The sequence below is a fragment of the Corticium candelabrum genome, chromosome 1, assembly GCF_963422355.1.
Source record: "Corticium candelabrum chromosome 1, ooCorCand1.1, whole genome shotgun sequence".
In the NCBI taxonomy this organism is placed as follows: Eukaryota; Metazoa; Porifera; class Homoscleromorpha; order Homosclerophorida; family Plakinidae; genus Corticium; species Corticium candelabrum.
Window position 1 is genome coordinate 13,831,568 of NC_085085.1, and position 15,409 is coordinate 13,846,976.

General features: G+C 41.7%; 3 protein-coding genes across 6 annotated transcripts; 2 read left to right on the top strand and 1 right to left on the bottom strand.

Annotated features, from left to right (window-relative positions):
• Positions 1-111: 111 nt before the first annotated feature.
• LOC134188587 (uncharacterized) lies at positions 112-4,450 on the bottom strand. 3 transcript variants are annotated; one of them, XM_062656757.1, is made up of 8 exons: positions 4,387-4,450; positions 4,204-4,327; positions 3,293-3,436; positions 2,352-3,167; positions 1,811-2,088; positions 488-563; positions 354-427; positions 112-294 (listed from the first exon to the last, which is right to left on the bottom strand). In XM_062656757.1, exons 1-8 carry the CDS (start codon positions 4,438-4,440, stop codon positions 259-261), a joined length of 1,602 nt encoding a protein of 533 aa, XP_062512741.1. In that variant the 5' UTR covers positions 4,441-4,450; the 3' UTR covers positions 112-258. The 3 variants fall into 3 exon arrangements, with proteins under 3 accessions (XP_062512741.1, XP_062512748.1, XP_062512756.1); XM_062656764.1 differs by lacking the exons at positions 4,204-4,327; positions 4,387-4,450 and adding an exon at positions 3,987-4,087; XM_062656772.1 differs by lacking the exons at positions 4,204-4,327; positions 4,387-4,450 and adding an exon at positions 3,508-3,551.
• A 1,017-nt stretch (positions 4,451-5,467) lies between these two features.
• Positions 5,468-8,501, top strand: LOC134186627 (uncharacterized). The gene is made up of 3 exons (XM_062654629.1): positions 5,468-5,869; positions 6,019-6,087; positions 7,320-8,501. The coding sequence occupies exons 1-3, from the start codon at positions 5,553-5,555 to the stop codon at positions 8,332-8,334; spliced, it is 1,401 nt and encodes a 466-aa protein (XP_062510613.1). The 5' UTR covers positions 5,468-5,552; the 3' UTR covers positions 8,335-8,501.
• A 123-nt stretch (positions 8,502-8,624) lies between these two features.
• Positions 8,625-14,679, top strand: LOC134178059 (periodic tryptophan protein 1 homolog). Of its 2 annotated transcripts, XM_062644845.1 has the most exons (17): positions 8,625-8,731; positions 8,790-8,848; positions 9,563-9,750; positions 10,305-10,394; positions 10,453-10,659; positions 10,783-10,907; positions 11,530-11,585; positions 11,659-11,755; positions 12,060-12,121; positions 12,177-12,210; positions 12,270-12,347; positions 12,424-12,514; positions 13,419-13,498; positions 13,552-13,593; positions 13,659-13,764; positions 13,826-13,896; positions 13,975-14,679. In XM_062644845.1, the coding sequence occupies exons 1-17, from the start codon at positions 8,675-8,677 to the stop codon at positions 14,125-14,127; spliced, it is 1,596 nt and encodes a 531-aa protein (XP_062500829.1). In that variant the 5' UTR covers positions 8,625-8,674; the 3' UTR covers positions 14,128-14,679. The 2 variants fall into 2 exon arrangements, with proteins under 2 accessions (XP_062500829.1, XP_062500837.1); XM_062644853.1 differs by lacking the exon at positions 8,625-8,731 and having other exon boundaries at positions 8,814-8,929; positions 13,975-14,678.
• Positions 14,680-15,409: the final 730 nt, after the last annotated feature.

Genomic DNA, 15,409 nt, shown 5'->3' on the forward strand with positions numbered 1-15,409 from the left:
TAGTATCCAAGGTTAATATCCACGGTTACTCACCACATTACGGAGGGAATGCATCTGCCTAACGTTTGCTGTCGTGTGACTATGAACCACGCGGTTAGTAAGCACGTCAGTGGGAAATGCTCTGACACTTCCCGTGACCATGTCGCGTACTTTACCGTGTTAACCATCCCACAGTACAATTACAGAAGGAAATGCATTTGTCTATTATGCCGTCATCTAGGTGCACGTTTAAAAAATCCAGGCATATGTATGACATTACTAATTTGTTACATCATCAACTGCTTGTTCTACAATCTGAAACAATAATGGCAATAATGACAAGAGTGATGTAAGGCTGAGTAAACAACATTTACCTTGAGGAAAACCTTCTTCTGATGTTTAGAAACTAGCGGTGAGCCTCTTGTCGCTTCAAACTGCATCCTGATGTCTGCAAATTAGAATCGTGAAGTACTTGGGTAACTATAATTACTAAGGATCCGTTCCTTACCACCAAATGTGACTATGTCCAAGTCGATTGTTTTGAAGTCAAGAGTAGCAACAAAGAGCTTAGACTCCACCTCAAACTGCAACAAAGCAGTCAACCATCAATACACTCTACTGCACTTCTATAGGTACTTTACAAACAATGATGATGCACAACTGTTAAAATGCTAATGTTAGAGCCTCACGTTCGAGAGTCATCATCGTCTAGTGCAAGTACTATTGAATGTTTAAGCATATGACTATCAGACATACAGCAAACAAAATGACTCTACTATAGTGTAAGGCATTAGTACGTACTAAGTGTGCACTACACACCTCTATGTCTCTTTATACTAAAACTGTTGAAACATGATTTGACAACATGATTTCATCGTTCATGCTACCCTAACCACCAACACCTTACCCATACATGTGTGTGGTGTGTGTGTGTGTGTGTGTGTGTGTGTGTGTGTGTGTGTGTGTGTGGTGCACGATAGCTCAGTTGGTTAGAGAGTCATCTTATGAAGGGATAACATGCAGGACCTTGTAGGGTTGCAGGTCAAGTCACAGTGATGACGAGCTATGGCATAATTTCCTTGGGCAAGAAACTTACACACAATTGCCTCTCTCGACTCAGGAGTATAAATGAGTACCTGGTCATTGACTGGGGTGGCAAAGGCCTCCGCCTACGACAAAGTCCATCAGCCACTGGGGTCCTGGTGGCACTTCGGGTGCCCACACCAAGTTGGTGTCGCAGTCGGTGCTCCTGCGAGTACCTGGCCAGGCTCCAGGAGATTGCTTGGCATGGCCCATAGCTCCTGCGTAGTGCACAGGAACCCAGCCATCTGGCTGGGGGCGTAACCGTAACGAATGGCAGTTCCTTATCCATTTGCCATTTTGCAATGTGTGTGTGTGTGTGTGTGTGTGTGTGTGTGTGTGTGTGTGTGTGTGTGTGTCAAGGATTGACAATCCGGGGAATGATGAGGACGGAATGAGACTGGCTCAAGTCTAACGCTTCTTGTCAGGCATTTCTTTAGAGGTATCTCTCCATTCACATACCCTAGCTCATGCAACGCAAGGCTGACATTGCTTCCAAATTCTTCTTTCAGCCTTCTCACAAAGCTCAACTTCTATTACAGTGTAAGACCGCCATCTGGTTGCCACACCAGTATGTACACTGTAGTATAGTAACTCACGTTACTAATAAAGCCTTGGAATACTGACCAACTCTGGGCTACGAGGTCAAATCACAAATCACACACCACAATCTCGATTCTCATTAGCATCACCCACTGGGCTGGCGCTGTTTTGGAAATTCCCGGTAATAACACAAACAAGTAAGAATTACCTCAGTCTCTGTTTGCCTGCGGTGAACCCACACTCCAATGTGAGACATCGTCCCACCTTTGTTCTCTTTGTCCTGATTGTTCTGTCGTGAAATGTCAAAGCCACTAAATACGGCAACACCCGACTCTCCACCTTGAATTGCCTTTGCTTTGTTACGTTGGAAAATCTTTGTCTTGCTTGTTGTATCGGGTCGCTTTCGTTCGTTAGAGTGTTGTCGTCTCCTATCTAGCTTTGCATACCTTCGTGTTATGTTTTCTATCCTCGATTCTGTTGATCGAACTAGACAACAACAACCATCCAACCGTTAAACACAAAACAATCTTGCATCAAACCTGAATTAGAGAGTTTCAGACAGACAAACAAACAGAAAAGACAAATGGACAGACTAACAGACAGACAGAAAGTCAAATGGACATACATACATACATACATACTGATACATACATACATACATAAATACACAGCAAGCAACCGGACAAACACATACATTTGACAGATGCAAATCCAATAAAATCAATGGACTCAATAATACCATCACCGACCATGCGACATCATGTTGCACAGCATTTCTTTGTCCGTCGCCTTTTTGTCAGTATAAGACTTGGTAAAGTCCACTTCCGAGTCCTCTCTCTTGCAGCTCATTCCATTCAATCCCAAAAATCTGCGTCGTTGATAGCAGCCCAAGCCATCAACCGACTGCTTCTCATCACAACGTTCGCCATTTGCCGTCCTGCCATATCCCGTTTCGTAAGACTCAACACTTGTATCTAACTCCTCCATAAAATTGCCATCTGAGATCTCAATATTATCTTCATTGATTCCATTAGGCATCATATCCAATGCATGTGCATCATTTAATGCCTTGTAGACTGCCTCATAAGCAGACTTTGGTTTCACTGCTTCCAGTTCTTGTGCTTCAATTTTCTGTTTCACGACTTTTGATCTCATTAAGATGCCATCATCGTTATCACACTCATAACTCTCTCCTAACTTCTTTGCATTCCTTTCTGTCAGGCTCATCGGTTTTCTCTTTAGAGATCTCGCTTTCCCTGGTTTTGTGAGATCAGAAGAAGGAAGAGTAGTGGCAGCCTTTAAAGAGGGCAAACGATGCTGAAGTGAGAAAGGCTGCTTCCTCTTCAGTTTCACCAGTTTGTCTTTTTGGGGTACAAGAGACAGTGACGTGTATGACTTGGACTTTGGAGTCGAGCAAATCGGAGATATAAAGTTAGGAGAAGTGCAGTCTGTTGTATAGAGATACAGAAATGCTAAACCAAACGGTTCTGATGGCTTAAATGGCTGTCGACAGATAATCAGAACTCGATCCCATTTCTGACTCAGTGCAGCCTTAGACAAGGCAGCTACAAACAACAACACATTAGCATGCAACATACAAAGACTGTCAATAACAAAAAATGACATACCAACATCACACAACACTAAACTGAAATAAATTGCAGCCCATTAATCTGAGTCATTAACTTACATGTTCCAAATTTTCGTCTCCCTGTTTTTCGAAATCCTAACTTGCTATCAGCAGGACTCATCAACGTGACAGACGGCAGCAGATTGATGAAGTCTCTATCTGATCGACTCACCTTGATCTCCATAAAAGCAGAACCATGATTGCCTGACAAAAAACAGCAGACTGTGTACTTGGTTATTAATAAATTAAGTGGGTAAACAGCTGATTGTATGCACATGTAGACATAGAGTGAATCAAGAGGAGTCATTCAAACACACTGCACCCATCTCTATCTACCGGTTGATTCTATACAATAAGATAATAAATGTGAGATCAAACGTTTGCTTCATAGCGAACGCACTGACAGTGGCTGAGTGCAAAAGTGTACAGCTATTATACATGCTCTACATTTTTAGTTCATACTCCAGTCAGTCAAATTATCTAAATATATTATCTTGATGATATACACTCCGTACACTAAAATACCTAGTCTCTCTATAAAATGACACTAGCAACGCACTACTATAGCAATGTCTAAATCCATTCTCGTAAAAAATTTAAGTATAAAAAAAAAAAAAGTATAAAAAATAAAAATAATAAAAAATAAAAATAATAAAAAATTAAGTATAAAAAATTAAAAAAATTAAAAAATTAAAATAAGGTATTGCACGGTGGCTGGACATTATTCCAGGTCATCACAACCTGCAGCACTTACAGAAAACAGTGCTTCTGGGATCTACTCGAATCCTTCGTAAAGTCATGTCTTCTTTCTAGACAGCCATGATGGTCTAGGTACTTCTGAAGCAGGGTTTGCTTCCGGTACTTGTAATAGACTTTACAAACCAGACTGATCTGGTTGAGCACGACATAAAAAATTAAAATAATAAAAATAAAAAACTCAAGCAAAACCTGTAAACGTGTAGCCTGCTTACCCACATCTAAGCTGGCTATAGTCTCTGCTTTTTCCAACTCTACCTCTACCTCTATCTCTGTATTGCGACCGGTCGTTGAGCTGGAAAGAAAACTGAGAGAAGAAACGTCCCGCAAAGAATGCAGCTAGAGAATAGATGCGAATATTTAGTTTGAAGACGTGGACAAATGTTGTACTAGTGTACTTCAGGAGAAGAGCGGACGATACGAGATATTCCCACGCACGAAGACAAAGACATGCCGTTTTGCCGCCAGAACATACGGCGCACATGCGCATAGTTATTCACGTGACTAACTTAAAGATTAATTCTAATTAATTGTAAGTGAGGCTACAAGTAGACCATGTCTTTTCTGGTGGTTGTCTAGCTAGAAGCTAGAGCTCTCACTCGACAACGTAGCTGCCAGCTAGGCTGTACAGCTACTAGACTACACGTGTACTTGTTTGCGGTAGCCAAGCCAGAGCCGTTCGCCTCGCTCCTCCGTGCAGCGCTCGCGCGTCACATGTAAGCTGAGAAAATAGTTGCAAACTCCGTTGCCAAGAATTACCAGTTTCGGCTGTATTACCAACAAATTACACCTAGCTAAGTTATGCTAGCATTACCAAAGAGTTCAACCTGCTAGTTCTCATCGGACGCTTTGTAATTACATGTCTTTAGTCTAGGTTTTCTACTAGTACTAATTACCTAAGTTTTTCTACCTAGAAATGCATACATGCGTGCATCTATAGTGACTGCCTTTGTAGATTTAATCTAGATCTAGAATGTCTAGCTAGGCCGTTGTTGGCATGGCCAAGTTGTTTTGTCTCACTTGGCTCATAACTTGCGCATGCTAGCTAGTATACAGTCGCAGTTCAATCAAGCGTACGCTAAAGCTCCGAGGTAAAAGAGGAAGTAGACTTTTTTACAACTGGAACGCTACAACGGCGCAACAATAGAAAGACAGTCAGATTTTAGAGTCTAGACACAGACTGAGGCTGTCACTCAATGAAGTTGACTGATTAATCTGATTAATCCGATTAATTAGCCAATCTGATTAATCCGGGACTGCAATCGGGAACGACATGTGTCAGTCGGGTCCTAATAATTCTGCACCTACGTACTGCAGACTCTCTAGGTAGCCACCGTAAAAAAAGCACGGTATAGAACACACGCCTAGCACACACGAGACACGAAGAGAGTCGACGGTAAATTTATTTATTTATTAGGCAAATGATGCAGAATACGACATGCGCAGTCGCAGCTAAATATTTATTATTGAAGGGCGTTGCTATGCTCTTGTGTATATACCGACTTTGGTGTAGAGTTCGCGTCCCAGTTGTAACGTTACTCGATCCATTTCCTGCTCCGTTGCTATGAACGCTCGTGCCGCTTTCTCAGGCTGGGAAACGGGTGAGCCAGTTGCAGGCAAACTGAGCCTAGGAAATCCACCGGAAGCCAGAAAACACCAGCGCTGTCGAGTTCGAAGCCAGGCTGTCAGTCACAAGCCAATCTGGGCGAGAAACGAACGCGAGGAGGGTCGTTTTCGTTACAGTTTCCGACACCATGACGACACGCGTCTGTACATGGAGCAATACCGGAAGGAAAACGCATTCTCGACACTCGCGGTGTGTCGAACGGAAGGCGACATGCAAACGGAGAAATCGCGACTGTACAATGCTCTCGGAAACGGGTCAGTAGAGGAGTGTGTTCGAGCTGCTATGGAATTCCTGCACTGCAGGCTACTAGACGCTTTATGTTCGCTATCTGTACACACGTGTCTGCTGCACCAACAACACTGAGTGATTAGCAATAATGATGTATACGTTTACATGTTTATAGGTATTTATCGCAGCAACTGCGACTTGCTTACGATTCGTACAAGACCGCACTGGAAGCGGCTCATATGCGGTACGTGTACAGTGGGACCATAATTATAACCATAGTGTGTCTACTGCATGTGTATTGTACGTCTAGTACAATTTTATTATTTTATTATTGCTGTGTCACACACAGGACTAGCTGGTGTAAAAAATACAAAAACAGAGAAAAAAGAAAAAACTAAACCCAAGAACCCCCCCTTCCCCGACTGACATATGACGGTCTTTTCGTCCATTCCGTACCTATATCTACACTGTCTCTACCATCCTCAGAAACAGAGCTACTAAATGTCTCTAATTGATCTATTTTTATGAGTTTTTATACACAAATATATTAGATACATGTGTCTGGATACATATATGTATATGTATATATATATATATATATATATATATATATATATATATATATATATATATATATATATATATATATATTATATATATATATATATATACTTTTTAAAAACTAACCCAAAACCAACCCAAACCCCTCACTCTACAAAAAGTCTAGAACGTCATCAGAGCAATCTACGACAATCTCTCTAGAATTATCTTTGCATTATACAACCAGAGTTTAATAGAAAGCCGTTGGTGGAAATAGGACGTGGCCTGGCTCATTGTGAGGTGACTGTGGAATGTTGTTCTTCTGCAGATTGATTTTAAAATCTGGAGACTAGACGGCGACCACAAGCCCAGACTTTCAACAACTAGTAGATAAAACACACCTCCATTCTCACTAACAATGTCTTTATATGAGCTGTCTTTCTCTCTTTCTCCAGCTTCTGCCGCAACCCCTGCTTGACAAGCTGCCTTTACCATATATGTTGGTTGGAGAGAATTTCTTATTGTGATGTCAAAGTAAGTCGGTCGCCCTCTCTCAAAGTGTGGATGGTATACATCTCCTGGTCTTGCATTCGAGTCACCACAAAGCCGTTGTTCACGACGACAATTGGCATTATCAGATAATAGTGCTTCAAATACTACGTCAGCAAGAGCGTTGTGTCGTCTATTTCTCCAGTTTCCCTCTCCGCAACCCAGTAGATGGTCCCCATAACTGTCTATATATATAGCCGTGTGTGTGTGTGTGTGTGTGTGTGTGTGTGTGTGTGTGTGTGTGTGTGTGTGTGTGTGTGTGTGTGTGAGGAGAACGGGGATGGTGGGCCAGTACATGTATACATAGAGATAATACAGTACTTTAGACTGCATTGATATTAGTGCTATTCATGGAGTTGAGATATTTTCTGTTGTAATGTATAATAGAAAAGTGATGGAATCAAAAGATCGTGTGCAACGGGAAATACAGCATGATGCCATGCCCAAGACCATCACCTTACAGCTACCTTTGCCTCCTATTCCGCTAGGTAGGTCACCGACCAAGACCTGGCGAAAAACATGTTATTCTCCAAATTTGAAAGAAGAATGTAGTGCTACTTCTCCAGTCGTTTGTCAACAAGAAACGTCTCTGCACACGTTTCTCAAGAACGGTGGCAACTGCGCATGCGCGGACTGCGTGCACGTGCAGAATCACGTGGCTGCAGATGAGTGTGGATGTCCTGCAGGAGTGAGTAAGCTCTACATGGAAGTCATGCATGACTGCACTACACAAGAAGCCACCGAGGAAACCGTTTGGAGACCGAGAGACACAGGCAGCGAAAAAATGGGAAAGAATGGCTGGTCATCATCAAATGACAGTCCAGACGAGTGCAACTACAAGCGATACATGCCCGACTACTTGATGGAATCACGAACAGAACAGCTTCAATGGCACACCATTGTGGGAGCTCTACCGTCCGTAGTCAGTTGGCTGCAAAAGTTGAATACTGCGAGACGAGCTCATCTACTAGATCCACTGCCTCATGAGCTAGCCGGCGTTTCTCTACACAAATCCTCAGCATCTGCACGTGCTCTCATAAAAAGTGAAACAACAACAACAACAACAGGCGTTTTCAGAAAACAAGACGCTGCAGTAGAGAAATCCGAGAGTCAGCCGGACCTTGTTGCATCTTCTGAAACAGATCTCCAATTGAAGTTGCGCTCACGGACAGAGGCTCTGGCCAGTTTCTCACTGAACCCACTATATCAGCAGGAAGAGCAACAGGACTCCACTGTCTCGTTGCGAAAAAATCGGAGCCACCACAAGAGGCTGAAAGCTTTCGCAAAACATGCTGGAGTTGGAACCGTTTCACAATCCAAGCCTCCCGTGCCCCACTACATGGCCAGCTTTTCCAAATCCATTCTCATCAAGCCACAATCGAAAGCATCTTTTGAAGAATAGATTTGTTAATTAATTATTCAATTAATTAAGAATGCCTGTATATTTCTACGGATATTCATAGCTTTTCTATTTTGTTAGCTCTGTTTTGCATTACAGGTGAAATCTGTCTCTAAACTTTGAATTAAAATCGAATTACGATACTAACCTATGTGGCTATCGTTAGAAGGGCGACGCCACGTGATCATGCAAACATTCTTGTGTAGTAGCCGGGATCGGGACTGGGCTTACCGGAAGTATGATGGCGGGTACAGTAGGGTGTCTAGCTCACAACACCACGTGACGCCAATCGGGGTCTCCACGGCATCAGCGAAAGCACGTTCGTTCATGTACATGTACGACAATGCTGTCCTGCCTTTGTTGGGTGAAGAAAGGAGTAGCAAAAGAAGAACCTGATAAGGTCAATATTATCATTAATATTACCTTGATTGAACTTGCTGTAGCTACTGGTTTCACAGATACGTTTATCAAGCGATGAGCTGAAAGCGTTGCTGGAAGAAGCTCGAGACAAACTGACGTAATAGCATACATAACAGGATGGTTTTACAGCCACGCATAATGAACAGACGCCACTACAAAATGACATATTAGTAAAATGGTAATAAGTTGCTAATTGATATTTGTAACATTGACTCAAAACCATGTAATTGCCATTTATGTTTTCAATTTCATTTTGTCTTATGTTTATTATTCATGCACCAAAGATTTTCGAAGATAATAGCAAGAATACTACAACGTACTATAGAACTTCGTGTATTAATTAAATATACATAATTTGCTTTATTGTCACTAATGTTGTTCTGTTGCTGTAACTAGTAACTATTCAAGCTGCTTTGTGCATTGAAGTACAACAGTGTTGTCTTGACAGACTTTTGTAGTTATTTTTGTTTACTTGGCAACATTTATGTAACAAAAATTCTCGTAAAGATTGCACACATGCTGTATACATATGTAACTAAAGTTTCTGCTCATCGTGTCAGTGTATGTGATTGTCACACAGTAAATATCAGTACTGGAGTATACCATGAACAAGATCAGCAATGAAACTGAGTAATTAAAGATGTGCTTGCTTTTGTGTGTGTGTGTGTGTGTGTGTGTGTGTGTGTGTGTGTGTGTGTGTGTGTGTGTGTGTGTGTGTGTGTGTGTAAACTTGGAAATTGAGAGCTGCTTTGTGTAGTCATATTTCAATTTTTTTTCAAGTTTTGCAACTTGGAAGGTGTTTGTGTCACAGAAAGGGAGATCCAGCTGCAAGCCTTTCAATTCCTGCTACTGCTTCCAATGTTGTTGAAAATGATGACGATGGCAACGAAATGGAAGTTGAGTTGGAAGATAGCGATGAGAGAGCAAATGTAGTGGCCGAGTTGGAGGATGAGATCGACAAGCTCTACATGACTGGCTATGATGATGAAGAATTAGAAGGTCTGAATTGTGTTGTTTTGGGTATGGGGAGGAGGTTAGTTAGGCAATGAGGGGTTCTACCAAAAGGGTGCAGGTAGAACACTAGCAGAGGCATAGGAAGCAAATGATGACCAGTCTAGTGCTCGCTAAAGGGCAGGGCAATGTAGCACCGATTATTAGGTAGACGTACTAAGTACTGCCATGAGTAACAATATATTAATTATTTAATTGGCTATATATGTACCCTTAAAATGGAAATTGGTGCCATTGAGTGTCTGGTGAAAGTGTATTTTTCTAAAAACCCATGGCCAGACTGGTCAGACTAGATGCTACACCCATGACTAGTACACAGCTCAAAGAGATCTACTACAAGAACAATGGGAAGTTGATGAGCAGATCAACAAGGTAGAGGTAATGCAAACACTCAGAGTGGGCAAAACAGTAAATTGACTAACTGATTGACACACAAACTATAAAAGACCCATTTTACGAAAACATCTTGCCAAGACCAATTGGATATCAGCTGGTTTCATGTTAGCCTGCACTGTGAAATGTGAGCTTCTTCTATGTTTCAGGTGTTAAAATGGATGGAGCGGGAATGGCAGGTCTGACATACTATGCTAGTAATGTTGATGATCCATATATCACACTGAAAGATGAAGCAAGTATAAGACACCTATAGTGTCGGTAGTTGTTGTCATTCTTTCATGCTTTTACAGGCAGACGAGGATGAGGATGAAAGTATAAGAATCAAACCTCAAGACAACATGATTGTTTGTGGAAAGGCAGATGGAGATATGAGCACATTGGATGTTTATGTATACGATGCAGATGAAGACCATTTGTTTGTTCATCACAACGTTTTGCTTTCGGCATTTCCTCTTGCTGTAGAGTGGCTTGATTACGATCCTCACCCAGAAACTGGTCGTGGTATAGTACACCTTGTGTGTGTGTGTGTGTGTGTGTGTGTGTGTGTGTGTGTGTGTGTGTGTGTGTGTAGATGCATGCATGCATGTGTGTTTGTAAAGCTTGATTTGATTCTGTGTTTGCTAGGTAACTATATTGCTGTTGGAACAATGGACCCATTCATTGAAGTGTGGGATTTAGATGTAATCAATGAGGTAGAGCCAGTGTTGGTTTTAGGAAGAAACTCAAAGAAGTCTAAGTCAAAGAAAAAGGTAGCATATAATTTGAAACTTTGTCTAATTAAAATTAAGTTGTTAATTAAAAAGTCTGAGATAAACACATCATTACTTTTGTATTGTTCTCATTTGCATATGGAGTATACATAAACCTGTGCTGCATTTCATTCTGCTTGAGGTCTGAAAATGCTATTCAGTGTTGGAAAGCAAGGATTTGATGTTTCTCAAAACTTTAATTTACCTACTAAGGAATCAACAATCAAGGGAATCATAGATTTGATGATTTATGTTAAGATATAATTGCACATGTCGAAAAGTGGGACCAAATGGCTAGACCAAATGTGAAATTCAGCAGCTATGAAACTTTTCACGTTGGTCATACACTTAACTACATTAACTCTTACAGCGCAGTTTGAACGCATAGACAGAAAACAGCAGGTTGCAGTGTGAGTAGCCTAGAGAGCTTTAAAAACCTTTTTTAGTGGATCACAATTTGACACCATTAGCAACAGTATGGTACAGTGACTATGCACACAAACAGCAATTTTGTAAAGTTTGTAGCTATGAAATTTTCTGTATATGGTGTTTTACTTGTACAAATAGCTGAAGGTACTACAATAGACGCACATTAATTATTATTGGTCTAATGTTTTACTAGACTGTTCATGGCCACAGTGATGCTGTGATGAGTCTGGCATGGAACAAAACAATCAGGTTGATACCTATTGTTATTGATATTTTCATACCATATGCTGTCCTGTCATCACAATGGAATTTTGTCTTACAGAAACATTCTTGCAAGTGGGTCAGCTGATCAGACAATTCAGCTGTGGGATATGTCAAGGGGTGAGAGTGTTCATTCGATTGCACATCATACTGACAAAGTAAGATTCTGCGTGTACAATGCCCATTCTTGTTGTGAGTCACCCCAAAAAAGTTGGTCTCAATGGTTTTCTTTGAATCGCAAACATCTTTGAAGCTTAGATATGTACAACGGTGTTTTGTCTTATGCCTATACAAGTCCATGTTACATGCTGAAACCATTTAGAACGTAATGAGACTGTTTGACGCAATAAAATTCAAATTTGAATTACCGTATACAACAGAAATAGTAGATCATGGCATGGCCACAATGATGAACCATGAACGTTGTATAGTCTATATTGTACTAGTGTTTTCATCTGGCAGGTACAGTCACTTATGTGGCATCCATATGAAGCAAATAGTCTTCTGTCTGGATCAATGGACAAGTATGTTCATCAGTTCATTGCTATTTCTTTGACAGTTATTGGTTCTGACATTTAGAACAGCTAGAGTCTATGACTGTCGGAGTCCCGATGTAAGCAGATATAAGTCAAACAAAGCACCAGATAATATTGACTATAGTCTCATCTCCAGTCTAGTGTCAAATCTTGGTCATTTGAAGGAGAAGTAGAAAACGTTATATGGAATCACCTGGACCCTTATTACTTCTTGGTAGGTAGATCTACTATGAGACGTTACGATTACAGTCATAGCCACTACAGAGAATGTTTGGTGTTTGGTTTTGCAGGTCGGTACTGATAATGGTTTTGTTATGGGAGTAGATGCTCGAAGCGAATCATCGGTCTTTACCCTTCACGCTCACCAGTCGGCAGTGACAGGTCAGTAAGTATGTTGAGTTCAACAGCCATATAGTTGCAAATTACTTTACAAGTTACCTCTGTTAGAATGATGTATCCGATGGCAACACTAGAGGCTAGGCTTAACTTAATTAATATTGAAATCTCTTCAGCTGCCCCATTAGTAAGGCCACCTGTGCCACAAATTAATTTTTCAGGCTTCAATTAATCAATTAAGGCAATTGTTTTAGGAGCACCTAACTAATTAGAGTCTTGCATCATACATGTGTGTGTGTGTGTGTGTGTGTGTGTGTGTGTGTGTGTGTGTGTGTGTAGTAATGTAATAGTATCTGTTTCCCAATGCTGCTGGAAGGGGTTCTATAGAATTACTGGCACCATTCATGAGTGATAATTACTTTTAAGGATCTCATATTACTAAAAGGCGCCTTCTGGGTTGATAGATCTATTTATTTTAGGCCTCCTTTATTGTAATTGATGTTGTCTGTTTTTAATATAACCAAATGAGCAAAAACTCAAATGAGCAAAAACTCGTCATACTGAGAAACAACCAAAGCACAATGTTGGGGTCACTGTACTTAAAACAATGCCTATACCTAAACAACCTAAACCTGCATAAACAGTCAAGAACATGATGTTAATTAAATATAAATGTTGAAAATGGATTCTAAGTGCAGTCTATAAAAAGCCTTGCTTGGAGCAATTGGTGACCATATAACTTTCAGAAAGGATTTCAGTCTAAAGAAAGAGTGATAGTCAGTCTGTATCAGTGCACTAAATTTAGTGATGTTTCAGTACCAGTATGGTATGCCTTCACAATTCTATACTGAATTCAGGTGCACTGAATGTCTACTTTATTGTATTATACTATGGCCTGCAAGTAGGACACAAAAATACTGAGAACCAAATTTTCATTTCTTTGTTGCAGCACTCTGTCTTAGTAGTGAAATTCCTGGTTGTCTGTTGACTGCTTCCGAAGACAAGACTGTCAAAGTGTGGGACATCAAAGTGAGCAAAAGAAGACTCGATCTGCTTCAGTGAATCACTATTCTCTTGTGTAGGATTATAGACCGGCTCACATCTCCACAACCGACTTCAAACTCGTATGTACATTTATTTAGTAATGATTTCTTAGTTCATTACTTGTATTACTTTCCTTTCTGGTCAGGGTCCTGTTTTTTCTGCCGTTTTTTCACCTGACAATCCCCTAGTTATAGCTGCTGGAGGACAAAAGAATGGCCTGAAAGTCCGCAATCTTGCTGAGGCAGCTCAAGGTAAGTACATGTATGACCAACCAGTACTTACCTTGATAATTATATCAAATCTATGTCCAAGTTTGGAGACATTTTGAATCAAGAGAACGCGTCGTCCCTCTCAGTGCCATAGACGCACAGGATACAAAAAGGGTATACATTGCAATATTGTATCACTATCAACTTGTACAGCCTCATCTTAGTCCCTTTCTGCTGCTTTGATTTTGGAAGGTTTCCAATCCCAAGCCTCAGCCACCCACAGAATATCCTGACCAGTCACCACAACAGGAAATGAGAAGACAACTAATGACATCAACCTGGGCGTCGGCCACTGTCCCCCCCAAGAAGAAGAAGAAATCAAAAAAGAGAACAAAACAGAAATAAGCGTGTTTACAGTTACAATACATCAGACAACATCCTAGTCATCATTACTAATCCTTCTACTCACAGCCACATCATCACTCATCTTAATTTAATTAACTCTTACCTCTCACCTACTACTCTATCAACGCACGAAGCCACCATCATAACTCTTGGCTCTGGCGTTGGCACGGTAGAAAATCGTTGGTTTCTACCGGACACGCGTTGCCACTCCGCGCAAACAAAAGGATGACGTCTTGCGTAAATGAGGTGATAATTGAGGCGGAGCTGCAATTAGATAAGATGCTAATGCACGTGCAAACTAACAAATTCAGACCCGAATTTGTCAAGGGCTTACGCCACTCTTTGCTTATTCTATTTCGTAATACAGTTAGCTTTGTATCCGCGTTATGCAATTCAAACTTATTATTATTGTTCGCCCGTCACACTCCGCACCATCCCCACACGCAACGGCCGCATGACCCTCTCATTCAACGCTAATCGCACTTTATCAACAGGGACTAGCGCATTCGCTACAACTCCCATGACGCGATTATCGAGAGTGGCCAACCAGAACTTAGCAACTGCTGTTGGGTAATCCCCGGACACGCCCCGCGAAACGCACAGTATCAACAACACTCGTGACCACATCTCATCATTTGCTTGCAAACGTTTGCAGGAGGAACCAGCCAACTTTTTCGACCTCTTCCTGCAATGAGCGACGTTCAGCAGAGCCTGCGGCGACGACGTGGCGTGAGCTTGAGCTTGGACATCAGAGGCAGCAGCACCTCCCTGCAGAGACGGGAATCGACCGCCAGCCTACCTATCATGGACAACTCCGACCACCGTTACCACGACCTGTCGCCCATCAGCGCCGTCGCTGCACGCCTCGGTGATATTGGTAACGCCATCGACAGCGAGCTGTCCGAGTCGTCACTCTCTTTGTCCTTGTCTTTCTCGACGTCGACTGAACGTCGTTCCTCGGTGGCTTCGTCCGTCGCGTCGACCCTCGTTCACAACTTCGGTAATCGTTTGAGGAGGCGTGTGCGCAACTTTCTGCGTCGTGTCGTCGGTCTGGTCGTCCCTACTGCGGCTGCGTTTGCAGTGGCAGCGATGTGATCACAGATATCGGACCTGATTACGACGACGTGCCCGTTCTTGCCTTGATAAACGACCGATGCGACAAAAGCCAGCACCCTTGTACAGCTGCACGCGCGTTCTCGAGTTCTGAACTTGTACACATTGTTTTAGAATAGTGATAGAATTGTCAGTAGGGTGTGAGGGTGACGAAATGCTAGTGTCACTG